General features: G+C 33.0%; 1 protein-coding gene and 1 long non-coding RNA gene across 2 annotated transcripts; both read right to left on the bottom strand.

Annotated features, from left to right (window-relative positions):
• Positions 1-7,242: 7,242 nt before the first annotated feature.
• Positions 7,243-8,341, bottom strand: LOC123224680 (universal stress protein A-like protein). The gene is made up of 4 exons (XM_044648353.1): positions 8,022-8,341; positions 7,834-7,943; positions 7,603-7,721; positions 7,243-7,491 (listed from the first exon to the last, which is right to left on the bottom strand). The coding sequence occupies exons 1-4, from the start codon at positions 8,194-8,196 to the stop codon at positions 7,401-7,403; spliced, it is 495 nt and encodes a 164-aa protein (XP_044504288.1). The 5' UTR covers positions 8,197-8,341; the 3' UTR covers positions 7,243-7,400.
• A 3,557-nt stretch (positions 8,342-11,898) lies between these two features.
• Positions 11,899-14,149, bottom strand: LOC123224679. The gene is made up of 2 exons (XR_006504038.1): positions 13,496-14,149; positions 11,899-13,327 (listed from the first exon to the last, which is right to left on the bottom strand). It is a non-coding gene; the product is annotated as an uncharacterized LOC123224679 (long non-coding RNA).
• Positions 14,150-16,263: the final 2,114 nt, after the last annotated feature.

Raw genomic sequence — 16,263 nt, 5'->3', positions numbered from 1 at the left:
TTTAATTTTAACAATAAATTTTAATAGAATAATAGATATTTAAGTTGTTAAAAATTATTAAGTGAGAGATTAGTTATGTGAATAAGTCCTATGGCCTAAATTTAAGTACCAATAATGTTCATGGTGTGGTGGGGTAAAGTAATCCTACACAAATGATAACTCCATAGTCAATATTATATAAGTTTGGAGGTTTAATATGCTGGATACTCAATTAATATTGGATTGAAATTTGAAAATGGCGAAATATAGACAGAAAATGTTATTTATATGTGGGGGCATTATGGTTAGTTTGCTATCTATAGCCTACAATAGTATAATTTCGTACACCCCCACCATATGGCTTTTTTTATTAATATTTTGTATTTTTCTACCACCCAAAACAACAGCCACTCACCTAAACTTTAACTGTTCTATTTAAATTAAGGATTAAAGGGTATAAATATTACTTCTCTTTCTACAAATTTAAAAAATTAAAAAATTATTGAACCAAATCTTAGATTTCAACTGAAAATATGATCGAATGATTGAAATTATTTCAATCAAATATGATCTAATAAGGCCATATCTCTTTTTAATATAATTTCAATCGTTAGATTATATATTAATTATAATTATAATATTAAATCACATATTTTTATTTGTGATATAGTTGAATTTGATAAGGTCATTTATTTTCAATGCAATTATGACAATGAAACCAACCAGATTGTTAGTGACTATGTCATGGATAATATGATAATCTATAAAATTCAAATAATTAATGTTAATTTCATTTTTATTATATATTAGATGACTTCCACCACAAGGACACTTGGCGTTTTCAAGCCCTCATATATGACTTTTGTGTGTGAAATCATTTATTGCAAAATGAAGAAAGTCAAAAATATAGGCTAATGGCAGCGGCTCATGCCTATATATATTGCCCTTGTTTCCTTGTATGAATAAGCATTCGGATTCCATAAAGAAAATTGCTCTCTCAATTTCTTCTCACTTTCATCTTCTTTATTTCAATTTCTCCTCCATTTCTTTATCTTTGGTATTAGTTATATAAATTTTATAACAAGTTATCAGCACGATCAGCTCAGGTATATAATATCTTTATATTATGTTGTTATACTGTTTAAATATTATCAATATGGATATCCCAATTGTGATATCCCAGTTGACTTTTAATTTCTGTTATATTTTTACTTAATTTTTCTTTATAATTATACAATATTTACAACCTGAAGTTTGTAAAATTGTAAATCTGGATCTGAAGTTCTGAAACTCTTGAATCTAGACCTGAAATCTGGAATATCATAAATCTGAACCTGAAGTTCTGAATCTTATTTGTAACTTGAAGTTTACAAAATTATGAATCTGGACCTGTAATCCTGAATATCATGAATCTGGATCTGAAATCCTGAATATCGTTCGTAACCCGAAGTTTACGAAATTATAAATTTGTGACCTGAAGTCATAAATATTATTTGTAACCTAAAGCTTACAAAACCAAGAATCTGGACCGGAAGTCCTGATATTATTTAAATGTTTATTTTTATTGTATTCTATTTATTTGAATATTTATTTATTCGCATCTTTATTTATTTGAATATTTATTTTTATTTATATCTGATTTACAACCTGAAGCTTGTAAAATCGTGAGAAAATCATATATATGGGCCTGAAGTCCCGAGTTTTACGATTTACAACTTGAAGTTTGTAAAATTATGAGAATACATGTTTATGGGCCGGAAGTTCCCAGTTTCATAAATATGGGCTGGAAGTCTCTAGTTTTATCAAAGTCTTTATTTTATCACCTTTGCAACCTGAAGTTTGCATAAAGTGTGAAAATAATGGACTTGAAGTCCAAAACATACTCAGAATACGTATTATAATATTCCGAAAACTAATTACAAAACCAGAAGTTTTGTATATATGGGATAATATATGGACCTGAAGCTTCCAAAATTAATCTCAATATTTCTCCTACAAAATCAGCTGTTTTGTAAATATGAAATAATATTTGAATCTGAAGTTTCAAAGATTAACTCATATATATTGTTTACAAAACCAGAAGTTTTGTAAATATGACAATAATTGAACCTGAAGTTCCTAAAATTAGATGGATAATATTAAATGGGCTTTTTACATGAGTCTCCACTTAAAATTTGTGAGCCTTGAAAAACTAACTAAATAAAATATCCCAAAAGGACAAATACGAGGCTATTATCTTTTGGCATCATATCCCTGAAGGATTGCAAGCCGAAATATGAATACAATGACTCTATATTTAGTATAAATCTGTAATATTCAGAATTTTTTTCCTGAATGTGGAAGATAAAATATTCCCCACATTTTATTTTTGCTCCTGTAGTAGCAATATCAGAAAAGAAATTCTGAATTAATATTTTTCTCGTTATATATCGTTCCCTGAAGTGAACGCAACTACCAGAAGTAGTTATTATGAGTATGAAATGCCCAAAAATTTTTATAATTAAATCCATCATATATATTTATTTTGGAGTCATGCATATTATTTTGTATTTTATTGTCATGTTCTCTTCCTTTCAATATTTTGTATACGTTATAACTAACGTAATTTTTAAATGAAAGGAAATGGACTCCAAAATTGAAGCGTTGATTTCAAAAGCTGATGTGGGAGACATATGTTTGGTGGATAGTGCAACAACGCACACAATTCTTAAGGAAAAGAAATTTTTCTTATCTTTAGCATTAATTGAAACTAAAGTAACCACCATATCAGGATCAATTGATCTGATAGAAGGCTCCGGAAGAGCCACAATTATGTTAAATAATGAGACCAAATTAAGCATCAATGATGCATTATATTCAAGTAGATCCAGAAGAAATCTACTAAGTTTTAAAGATATAAGAAAAAATGGTTATCATCTTAAAACCATGAATGAAAATAGTACAGAATTCATCTGTATAACTAGTAATGCCTCCGGAAGAAGGCTTATACTAGAAAAGTTGTCTGCTTTATCATCTGGATTGTATTATACAACCATAAAGACAATTGAAACCTACGCAGTATCGAACCAGAAGTTCGTTGATCCAAAAGTATTTACGCTTTGACATAATCGTTTAGGCCACCCAGGATCTACAATGATGCGTAGGATTATTGAAAATTCACATGGACATACATTACAGAATCATAAAATTTTATTGTCTAGTGAACAATTCTGCACCGTCTGTACTCAAGGTAAATTAGTAATAAGACCATCTCTCTCCAAAATTGGAGGTGAATCCCCATCATTCCTGCAAAGGATTCAAGGGGATATATGTGGACCCATTCATCCACCAAGTGGGCCATTTTGTTATTTTATGGTCTTAATTGATGCATCTGCACGATGGTCTCATGTTTGTTTATTGCCTACTCGAAATGTTGCATTTGCTAAATTGTTAGCACAAATTATCAAATTAAGGGCATATTTTGTAGATTATTCGATCAAGTCAATACGGCTTGATAATGCTGGTGAATTTACATCCAAAACATTTGATGATTATTGCATGTCTATGGGGATTGAGGTTGAACATCCAGTCCCGCATGTCCACACACAAAATGGATTAGCTGAGTCTCTTATCAAACGACTCTAGGTAATTGCACGTACTTTATTATTAAAAAGTCAATTACCTACTTCTATGTGGGGACATGCTATATTACATGCTGCAGCGTTAATTCGCTTGCGACCTTCTTCTTATCATCAATATTCTTCCCTACAATTGGTTCTTGGTTACCAACCTAATGTATCTCATTTGAAAATATTTGGTTGTGTTGTATATGTCCCTATTGCGTCCCCTTAACGCACAAAAATGGGACCCCAACGTCGTTTGGGAATATATGTTGGATATAATTCACCATCCATTATCAGGTACCTGGAACCATTAACAGGTGATCTTTTTACTGCACGATTTGCAGATTGTCACTTTGATGAGACAACTTTCCCATCTTTAGGGGAAAAGACAATGCCTCCTGAAGTTAGGCATGAACTTACTTGGTATGTACCTACCATGTCTCATTTAGATCCTCGCACATCCCAAAGTGAAACTAAAGTGCAAAGGATAGTGCGATTACAAATTATTGCCAACCAAATGCCTAATGCATTTGTTGATACAGCAAAAGTGACAAGATCACATGTTCCAGCTGTTAATACACCAGCAAGAATCAATGTGACTACTGAACAGTCCATTCGAACCGTGACTGATCCATCTACCTCACTCCAGAAGCGTGGTAGACCTGTTGGATCGAAGGATACTGTTCCTCGAAAAAGAAAGGCAAATAATCAAACAAATATTTCTCCAGAAGAGGTTATAGTCCCTGAAGAGACTCAAGCCCCAGAAGTGGCACAAGCCCCTGAAGTGGTACAAACCCCTAAAGTGGCACAAACCCCTGAAGTGGCACAAACCCCTGAAGTAGTACAAAATCCTGCAGAACAGGAAAATGAGAATATTGAAATATCTTTAAATTATGTTCATACACGAGAAATGTGGAATCGTGAAACATTTATAATTGATGACATATTCTCATTTGCAGTAGCTACTGAAATTCTGAATGATGATGATTTTGAGCCACTTACTGTGGCTGAGTGTAAACAAAGACATGATTGGCCTAAATGGGAAGAAGCAATTCAAACAGAATTAGTTTCTCTAGCAAAACGTCAAGTGTTTGGGTTTGTAGTTCCAACACCTAAAGACGTACAACCCGTTGGATATAAATGGGTTTTTGTGAGAAAAAGAAATGAGAAAAATGAAATTGCTAGATATAAAGTCAGACTTGTAGCCCAAGGCTTTTCCCAAACGCCCGGTATAGACTTTGATGAAACATATGCACCTGTAATGGATATAATCACATTCAGATATTTAATCAGTTTAACAGTCTCTGAAGGACTGGATATGCGTCTAATGGACGTAGTTACTGCTTATTTATATGGAAATTTGGACACTGAAATTTACATGAAACTCCCTGAAGGATACAAATTGCCTGAAGCAAAAAGTGTCAATTCAAGAGGCTTGTACTCAATTAAATTACAACGATCATTGTATGGATTAAAACAATCCGAACGTATGTGGTACAATCCCCTCAGTGAATATTTGAAAAAAGAGGGTTATGTGAATGACCCTATATGTCCATGTGTCTTTATCAGAAGGTCAGAATCGGGATTTGCTATTGTAGCAGTTTATGTTGATGATATGAATTTAATTGGGACTCCTGAAGAGCTCTCAAAAACTGCTGAATATCTGAAAAAAGAATTTGAAATGAAAGATTTGGGGAAAACAAAATATTGTCTCGGCCTGCAGATCGAGCACAATTCAAATGGAATACTTATCCATCAAACAGCGTATATTGAAAAATTATTAAAACGCTTTAATATTGATAAAGCTTATCCTTTGAGCACCCCAATGGTTGTTCGGTCTCTTGATCCAAAAAAAGACCCAATTCGTCCTAAAGAAGAAGATGAAAAGATACTTGGTCCTGAAGTACCATATCTTAATCCCATTAGAGCCTTATTATATTTGGCCCAATGCACGAGACCGGATATATCCTTCGCAGTTAATTTATTGGCCCGATTTAGCTCTGCACCAACCCGTCGCCATTGAAACGGAATCAAACATATACTCCGTTACCTATGTGGGACTAGAGATTTAGGATTATTCTATTCTGTCAAATCTCCTAAAAATCCTAGTTTGGTTGGATATGCAGATACTGGTTATCTTTCTGACCCCCATAAGGCCCGTTCACAAACGGGATATGTTTTTACTTATAATGACACAGCTATATCATGACGCTCCATCAAGCAAACCTTGGTTGCAACTTCTTCAAATCATTCAGAAATTTTAGCTTTCCATGAAGCCAGCCGAGAATGTATATGGTTACGGTCTGTCATCCATCATATCCGGAATGCATGCAGTCTTCCTTCTACAACAGACACTCCTTCCATATTATATAAAGACAATGCAGCATGTATAGCCCAAATTAGAGGTGGGTACATCAAAGGAGACAAAACCAAACATATCTCACCGAAGTTCTTTTACACTTATGAACTCCAACAGAGTAAAAAGATTGATGTCAAACAAATCAGATCTAGTGAAAATCTTGTAGATTTGTTCACTAAAACACCACCGACATCAACATTTGAGAAATTAGTGTATAACATCGGTATATGGCGGCTCAACAAGCAACCAAGTTAATCCTACTACAAAGAGGGGGAGCGTTTATCAGGCAAAATTTTGAAGGTTATCCAATATTGGACAAAAGGTGCATTGTACTCTTTTTTCCTTCACTAGGTTTTGTCCCACTGGGTTTTCTTAGTAAGGTTTTTAATGAGGCAGTTTAAGCACGTCCAACACCAACTTACAGAACATTTAATAATTATGTTCCTTTGCTTTGGTTTTTATCCCACTGGATTTTTCCTTAGCAAAGTTAATATAATTAACTGTAAGTGGTGGAAATCCAAGGGAGAGTATTATATATTAGATGGCTTCCACCACAAGGACACTTGGCGTTTTCAAGCCCTCATATATGACTTTTGTGTGTGAAATCATTTATTGCAAAATGAAGAAAGTCAAAAATATAGGCTAATGGCAGTGGCTCATGCCTATATATATTGCCCTTGTTTCTTTGTATGAATAAGCATTCGGATTCCATAAAGAAAATTGCTCTCTCAATTTCTTCTCACTTTCATCTTCTTTATTTCAATTTCTCCTCCATTTCTTTATCTTTGGTATTAGTTATATTAATTTTATAACAATTTTCACTTGAATTAAAAAATCAATTTTAATGTGAAAAATATTGGAGAATTAAATAAAATTAAATTAAAAATATCAACTAAAAGTTTCAAAGTATTGGGGAATTCAATTATATTAAAAATATCAATTTTAATGTGAAAAATTGTCAACTTAGAGTCTTAGACATATTTTTATTCCTTACTAATTACATCAACTATTGACATGGGGACAGATTAATTCAAAATTTACACGAAAATCACAACGCCATGCCGGTCTTTCTTATCATCAAAATTTTATATTTGTAAATGAGTAATATTATATATACACATAAATTATATAAATTTATCTGTACAAACTGAGATTATCGCATTTGGTTTAGTAATTTTAAAACAAGAGAAAAATTAAATAATCGGGTCATTTAATCACAAACTGTCACTTTAATTTGTATAAAAAAAATTAAGAGTCATGGAGCTTGTAATCAAGACTCCTAATTTATATAACAAAGCCTTACAACAATCATCGTCATTGACATTAAATAAACCTCAAAAAATTAATGTACACACTCTCATAATGCCAAACATTTTCACTCAAATCAAATCCATAAGACATGGTCAAGCAATAAGCCAGCCAACCTTTCAAAATCTTGCAAATGGAGAAACCAGCTTCATTTAGGGTTTAGTCACGGGCGTTCCTTTCACCACTGTAACTGGACATGAAGCGTTCATCACAACATGATTGCTCACGCTACCAATCAAAAGCCTGAGAAATTCAGTGTAAAATTCATCACCGACTAATTTTAAATTAAAAATAAAATAATATTTGTATATTCAAAACTGTTCTGTTTACACTTAATGTTGCTCTAAAATTTACCTTTTGAGAACGCCTAGGCCTCTGCATCCTACAACAAGTGAGTCAAGCTTCAGATCTTCCACAGCGCTGCACAATTGCTCCCTTGGATCTCCCCAATAAACCTTTGCCACCACCTTTACCTGCTTCAAAATTAAAGCCATTTTAATTAAATTATTGTTATATATATATATATATATATTAATTTCTCATACTCAGAATGCATAAAATGCAACAAGCTAATATTAATTTTACCCCTTTGACCCTTGACAGCATATCAAGAATTTCGAGAACTTCAGCATCACAAGTAAGCCCATATTGCCTTGAAAAATTAATCTCTCTGAATTCCTCCAGAGGAACAAGAGCTGCAAATTCATCAACTCGTTAATGGAAGATCCAGATAGTAAAAGCATGCAGATTCATAAGTATATTTATAAACTTACGTGATCCAGTGTCCACGAAAAGCTGCTTCCTAGTATGATCAGCCGTAGGTGGCTGAACGTGAATTAAAATGATACGATCTCCGGCGTCGACCAGATTTTCGGCGGCCCATCGTAGTGCTGATTTGCTGTGTGGAGAGTAGTCCATGCCAATACCAATCGTGTGCGCCTTGCCCATCAGATCGATCTTGCTTCTGATCTCTTACAACGATGGCGTTGAAAGGATAAGTATTTGGCTAACTTTCTATTAATTAATTAAAGTGCACAATATGATATCTCTAAGGGAATCTATCTCAATCGTTTTTCATGGTGAATTATATTTATATTTATATAGGCGAAAGAGGAGCTTCATGAAGGTACCCGAAATTAAATATCCCAACAGTGTTTAATCGATTATTAGGCAGATAACCTACACCTAGAAAATCCAATGGGTCATGTCAGCCGCAACCTAGCGTAATTTGTTTATGGGCCAAACGACTATTTCCCACCCAAGGTTTAGCGTTTTCTCAAATGTCCCCCCTTTAACCATAGAAACACTAAACACCCACTCATAACCGGTTAGATTTAACAGAACCCTAATGCCTAAAAATTTAATCTCATTTTCCCTCCTAAAAGTTTAAAAACTAACATTTTTTTCCTAAGCTAAGTTTGAAAAGATTGCATTTTCCCTCCTAGGGTTTATTTCCAAACCCTTCTCCGTCGCTTTCTCCGGCGCCATCACCGGCTGTCTTTCCCTCCCAACGGTTTCTCTTCCATCGACGACCCCTCTCAACTCGACCTCAACGCATCTGATGCAGAGAAAAGTTGTCTGGGAAGAGAAATCGTCTTCCCAGACGACGAAGACTAGATCGATCGATCTCGTCTTTGTCGTCTAGGAAGACGATTGTCTTCCCAGATGAAGACGACTCATCTTCCCAGAGGACGACGAGTCGTCTCGTCGTCTTGTCTTCGTCTGGGAAGACTTCGTCTTCCCCGACGAAGTTCTTCGTCTTCCACAGCTTCTCCGACTCCGATTGGAAGTCCAAATGGGAGGAAAGAGATCTCCGGAAGGTGAGGATGCTTCGGGAGGGAGAGACCGTCGGCAATGGAGCCGGAGACCATGGGCAATGCTTCGGGAGGGTGAAACTGCGATTTTTTAAAACTTAGGCTGGGGGGAATTTTAGTTTTTAAAGTTTAGGGGGGCAAAATATATTCTATTTTAGTTTATTTTTAATATTCTAGAGAAAATGACGATTTTACCCTTATCACCGTTAGAGTTTTGTTAAATCTAACCGGTCATGGGTGGGTGTTTGGTGTTTCCATAGTTAAAGGGGGGACATTTGAGAAAACGCTAAACCTTGGGTGGGAAATAGTCGTTTGGCCTTGTTTATGTGCTGTGATCCACCAATTGACAGGTTTTGTAGGTCATGCTAGCTTGGAAACATGACAGGGCCAAGGTCATGACCTACAGTCTTAAGGCATGATTTGGTGAGTTTTTAATAGATTGATTCACGTATTTTTGTACATCGATTTATTATATTATATATTATATATTTTATTTTTAATTATTTTTAATGAACCGTATCACTCTGTTTATGCATTATATTCTAAGGGTTCAACATGACCTATAATTTTGTGAATTATACCCCCAACAAGCTGTGTAGGAAAAAAAGGGTTTGAATTATGTGGTGGACTGGTCCAACCATCATAAGGCACATCTTAACATTTGTAACTTTGCTACAATTTATTCTCCTGAGGAGGACATTTCTTAAAATAATCTAATTATGGCAAAGGGGTGGAATTTGGAATAAAGCTTGCACTGTCGGTTGGTTCATAATTCTTAAAGAGTATATATCCAATAGAAACAATGTTCATGAACTAATTATTTGGATGCCTTTCTCAAAAGATCGATCCCCTCAATAATATTTTATTACAAAGAAATTCTTCAAAATTTAGAAGTTACAACACAACCCTTCACAAGGATTTCTTCTTGCTCACAGCTATGATCAATGATGAGATGAGAGGTTAGTTTTATATTTTAGTAATTTTAATTTGATTCCATTTGTGTGCTATGCATATTTTATGCAAAGATCGATGATTTAATTCTTTAACATTAGGCATTAGAATATAAGTGGAACTAGTTTTTCCTTAGAGAGAGAAAATTATTTTTGGTTTTTTTTTTTTTGGGGGGGGGGGGGGCTTAATTGGAAATAAAAAATTAGGCAAAATTGATGTTTTAAGCTAATTTGGGGTTGGCTCTCCACGGAATTTTTTTCAATTTTTTTTTTATCTTAAACAATTAATTAGCCAAAATCTTTACCTTTTTTCCTTTTTTGTAATTTGTAAGACTCAAACTCGAGTGTGTTAAGAAGGAGTTTGTCTATCAGTGGGTTGATGTCTCATTTCGGTATAACATTCAATTTTAATTTATTTACATAAGCCAAAATTATTTATTTTTAAGTGTATGATTTCAATTTATTTATCCAATTTCTGTAATTTTTATTATGTAAATGAGTTATTATTTTTAATTCTTATTTTAAATTAATATTACACATAATTAACGAATAAATGAAATTTTTTATTCACTATATATTGATATGCATAGAATTAAATGTCGAGTGATTTATATAATTCTCTATTAATCATGAAATAACCATAATATCTATGATTATATTTTATCCCACATGAATATTTGTTTGTGTGAATAAATACATTTTATCCCACATGTTTTGTTAGTTTGAAAATTGAGAAAAATAATGTTATATGTGTCATCATCGATACTTAGATGTAAATCATGTATGACGAAGGAGTAAGAAGCTTGTTGATGATACACTAGAGTATTGAACAAGGTCAAAAAAATTACCTGAAAATATTTTAGCACAATTGAGTTTACTTTCAAGAGATTTTATATATAGGAAGCATGCAACCAAAAGAAAACGAAAACGTACAAAAGTTTAATTGAATTGTATCAAGAGGAGTATATTTTTCAAATTGCCTTATCAGAGCATTGTGATATTGCAACAACTTAGATGTCATACATATAGAAAAAAAATATATGTGTGTGTGTGCGTGTGTGTGTGTGTGTGTGTAGGCCATATATCGCTAAAGAATGTCTTAATTTGTGCTCTTTGTACCTTATGGTTTTTTTGAAACAAGATTTATTCAAAATAAACAGATATTATGATAAAAAGGTCGAGAGGATGTGAATGATAAATGTGAGACCTTTACGCAAAAAACATGGCCAACAGGAGCTACAATATTTAGTTGATTGGGGAGAATTGGCAAAAATTCAATGGTTGTCTTGCATAATTGAAATAACATAGATGAATACTCAAGGTAAAAATTACATTTAGTTGTTACTTTTATTTCTATATTAGCATATACAACTAAACATTTAAATAAATTAGTTTACACAAAGGAAGAATTAAGACAGCAAAATTCACAAAAGCATCCAGATCAATTTGTTTCCTAATTTGGAAACATGTAAATTTAAAACCATTTGTCTATCTATGAATTGATAACATGTTAATATAATTATAGATATAACTATTAGAAATCAAGTATACAAGATACGTATCTTATAATATGAGAAATACAAATAAAAATTTATGTATATCCTAAGGTATATAAAAATTTATGCATATCCTAAGGTATATAAAAATTTATATGAAATGATGAGTTTATCATATGATAAAATACAATACATATTATCAATACAAATTGACACTTCTTTTCAGAAATGATGATGTGATAAAAGTATATCTTATAAATTGTAAAATTTTAAAGGGATTGTAATATTTTTTGATGCGATGAGATCACGATTAAAATTTTTTATTATTTTAAAAAAAGACACACCTTCTGTATAATTGAATAATGACACCCATTTGAAAAGAATGCTACCTCCATCACAACACAATAAATTTTGCTCCTACTAAAATGTTTCATACTGAAAGGTCTCTTGCATTGACAAACACTGTACCTCCTATTTCATCTATACATGACCAAATTGGGAGTACATTAAATGAAACAAATAGTTGCAAATTAAAATGCAAAAGCTGAGTTATTAACTTATTTTTCCATAATTATATTAATATTTAATTAATTATTTTATTTTTAATAATATCTATCTAAGATTCTATTTAAAAAAAGAAAGGATGTGGTATTACTTGAGGTCTTTAAGTCAAAAAAAGGATCAAAGTGGAACATTGATGGTGTCAAGATGATTAAAGGGAATTACTTATTAGTTTGGCCTGCTGAAAAGATTTTCAAGATGAGTTTGGTATTATGACTCAAATATTAATACTTATCTTTACCCAACTTGAGATAATATATATTAATCATTCATTAGTTTTTATTTGTCATTTCATGTGTCTTACCTTTCTATATTTCCACTAAGTTATCATTTCATTTCTCTCCTGCATACTGAATTAAATTTGACCTTGAATGAAAGCGCATATGCCAGAATGATAGTTGAAACAGCTACAACAAAATGTTCCTTGCAATATAAATATTGATGTTATAAACATTATTAGTTTTTTAAGTAGTTCACACAGTATACATGACAACACCCTCGTAATGAAATACAAGAAAAGGATTACAATGAATTTTGTAACCATTTTGAGAGTCAACAATTTCACACTACAAGATAGAAGAAAATCAAGAAATGTCTTGAATTGTTCACTCTTGAAATGGTTATACAATTTATTTCAATCCTCTAATTTTATTTCAAGGTTGCTGGCATACTTCCTATGGAGTGCCAAAAGAGTCATAATGTTGACACTTATATTGCAAGAAATGTTTTATCATAACTACCTCATCCACCATTTCAACATCTGACTCTCACTAAAGTTAAATTAAACTCAATTACACACAAAAATACATATCACAAGTAATGACAAAATAAAGATCAAAACTAATAAATGTTTAATTTTTATCCCCTCAAGTTGGGTAAAGATAGGTAATTTTTCATTGTTAGCTACATCTTTTGAATAAAACTTGCCTAATGGAGTTAGCATTCGAGTCACAATATCTAACTTCATCTTGAAATATTCTCAATAGGCAAGACTGGTAAGTACTACCTTTTGATGAACTGAACACCATCAATTTTTCACCTCTTTATGACTTCAAGTTGTCTAGCAATATCATGTCCTTGCTTTTTTTAAGTAGAACCTTAAATAGATATTATTAAAAATAAATAATTAAATTATATAATATAATTAAGATGATGTATGGGAACTTATGTAAACGTGAAAACTTCAGAAATCTTCTTTTCCTCCACAAAAGCAATTGATGCCTCTGAATGGCAGATCATAAATTCCACAGCACCAGCACTTAAAACATACACGTGAAATGGTGGAATAATTTTGAATAGCATTTTTGGCACATAAAACAATAGCATTCAAGTTAATAAGCATGCAGAGATAATGACAAATCATGGGGAAATGATTAGTGGCATTAAAATCATGCTTAGATGCATGCTTAAGAAGAAATATGCTTACCTACAGTATCATACAAAGGAACACAATAAAGCCCATGAGCATTGCGAGCCTGCATCAGTTCTGAGTATTAATCATAAACTCTATCTAGAGTAAATACACACTAATTCACAAACAATAACTTAAAAAGTAACAGAACTCCACTACGAGAGAGACAAACTGAGATTTGGATTTCCTGTCAAAGAACAATAGCCAATGAAGATAACTTGTAAATGTTCCCCTTCTCCAGCATTCATATTCAAATCTAGCATCATGCAAAGAAGTAGAATCACTGGCAAGGTTAGCTCCGATTCAAACCAAGCCGAATAAAAATCCAAACTCAGGAGAATCCACCCTAAATACTAAAGAAAAATACTCCCTTATAATATCATTTTATATCTCCCAAGATTGGATCATTTTGAGTCCAATGAGATGAGACTCCAAAGATAAAATTATAGAAACAAAATCAGCTATATCAATTAAATTTGTTACTCAATTAATTTCATGCAATGCAATAATACGACCATATATATAATAAATATTTCAACAAAAACGCACACTCAAATTTAATATTATGTCTAAACTAGTCAAGAAGCATTAGCAATTAATTGAAACTTGATATTCACTATGTTCTTAACACAAATATTAATTATGATTCCCAATCGCTATAATCTAATAATATTGTAGTTGAAATATTGATATATCAAAGAGAACTACATATTGCTTCTTTCATTACTGAATATATAAAGATAAACACAGCAGCCACGTTCACATAACTTCCAAGCATAAAGCAGCCACGTTCACATGACTTCTAAGCATAAACAACTACATCATAACAACCTCCTACACATAGGCAACGTTTTTTATTGGTGTCCTAAAATCAAGCAACAAATAAAACATTCCTAAAGACTAGTTCTGCAGACTAAGGCATGTGTACACATCTCCAACAATCTCCTCCTTGCCTTAGTATTTGCAGACACATAATTTGTTTCTTAAATCTTCAAATCTTGCTTTTGGAAGGGCTTTGGTAAGCAAATCTGCAATCTGCTCCTCTGTCTTGCAATAAATCAACTTGATTTCACCAGATTTCTGCTTTTCTCTCAAGTGATATAGCTTGATGTTGAAATGCTTTGTTTTTCCATGAAACACAGGATCTTTTGAAATTGCAATGGCAGCTTGATTGTCTACAAAAATCTCTGTTGGCTCAATCTGCTTCATGTGCAAGTCTGCAAGTATTTTCCTGATCCAAATTGCTTGGTTCACTGTAGCATTAGCTGCAATAAATTCTGCCTCTGCTGTACTTTGAGCAACCACGTCTTGTTTTTTTGAACTCCATGAGAAGATACCTGAACCAAAACTGAAACAAAAACCAGTTGTGCTTCTCATGTCCTCAACAGAACCTGCCCAATCACTATCAGAAAATCCTTGGAGCTGGAAATCATTACAGCAAGAATACTTAATGCCATAATCTGTTGTGCCCTTAACATATCTTAAAATACGTTTAGCAGCTATAAAATGCACTTCACTAGCACAATTCATAAACCTTGACAGCAAACTTACTACGAACATTATGTCTGGTCTCGTGGCTGTTAGATACATCAAGCAACCAATCAAACTCCTATATAACATTTCATCAACTTTTTCAGCTCCATCTTCTTTGCTAAACTTCTCCTTTTGATTCATTGGTGTGCTGATGTCTTTGCAATCTTCCATATGAAATTTCTTCAGAATTTCCTTTGCAAACTTCTTTTGACATATGAATACTCCATTATCGCCTTGCTTCACCTCCATGCCAAGAAAATAGGTCAATAAACCGAGATCAGTCATCTCAAAGGCTTTGAACATCTCAGCTTTAAATTCATCCACTAGCTTCTCATTGCTTCCTATAACAAGCATGTCATCAACATAAACAGACACTATAATTAAGTTAGTATCTGATTTCTTCACATATAAAGTAGCTTCACTTGGACTTTTAATAAATCTAAGGCTTTGAAGATAATCGTCAACTCTGCTATACCAAGCCCTGGGAGCCTGCTTAAGGCCATATAAAGCCTTTCTCAATCTATAAACGTTCTCCTCCTTTCCCTTAACGAGAAATCCCTTTGGCTGCTCAACATAGATTTCTTCTTGAAGATAACCATTCAAAAAAGCTGATTTTACATCTAAGTGGTAAAGTTTCCAACCTTTTTGTGCAGCCAAGGCTAACAACATCCTGATAGTGTCCAAGCGTGCAACAGGAGAGAAAGTTTCTGAAAAATCTACCCCATAAACTTGACTGTACCCCTTCACGACTAATCTGGCTTTGTGTTTGTTCACAGAACCATCAGCATTTAATTTGGTTCTGTAAACCCATTTCACTCCAATGATTTTTCTGTTTTCAGGTCTGTCTACCAATTCCCAAGTGCTATTCTTCTCAATCATACGAAGCTCCTCTCTCATGGCTTCAATCCATTTGTCATCCTTTTCAGCTTCTTTAAATTCTGCAGGTTCAAACACAGCAACATTGCTTCTTTCATAGATATCAGATAAAGATCTTGTGCCACGAACTGGGTCATCATCTTCACTGTCATCAAGGTACTGTGAGTTTACTGGCAGCTGCTTTTCTGATGATTCTTCCCAACTCCATTGTTTGTCTTCCATAAACTTGGTATCTCGGCTTACAATAATTTTTCCATTTTGTGGTTGGAAAATTCTGTAAGCTTTAGAAGTGCTGCTATATCCAATAAAAATACCTGCTTCTGCCTTCTTATCAAGTTTGTCTCGTTTCACCTGTGGCACATAAGAAAAAGAGA

The sequence above is a fragment of the Mangifera indica genome, chromosome 9 (assembly GCF_011075055.1).
Source record: "Mangifera indica cultivar Alphonso chromosome 9, CATAS_Mindica_2.1, whole genome shotgun sequence".
NCBI classification, from domain to species: domain Eukaryota; kingdom Viridiplantae; phylum Streptophyta; class Magnoliopsida; order Sapindales; family Anacardiaceae; genus Mangifera; species Mangifera indica.
Note: the sequence above shows the minus strand (reverse complement) of the source record. Positions and strands in the feature narration are given on the sequence as shown.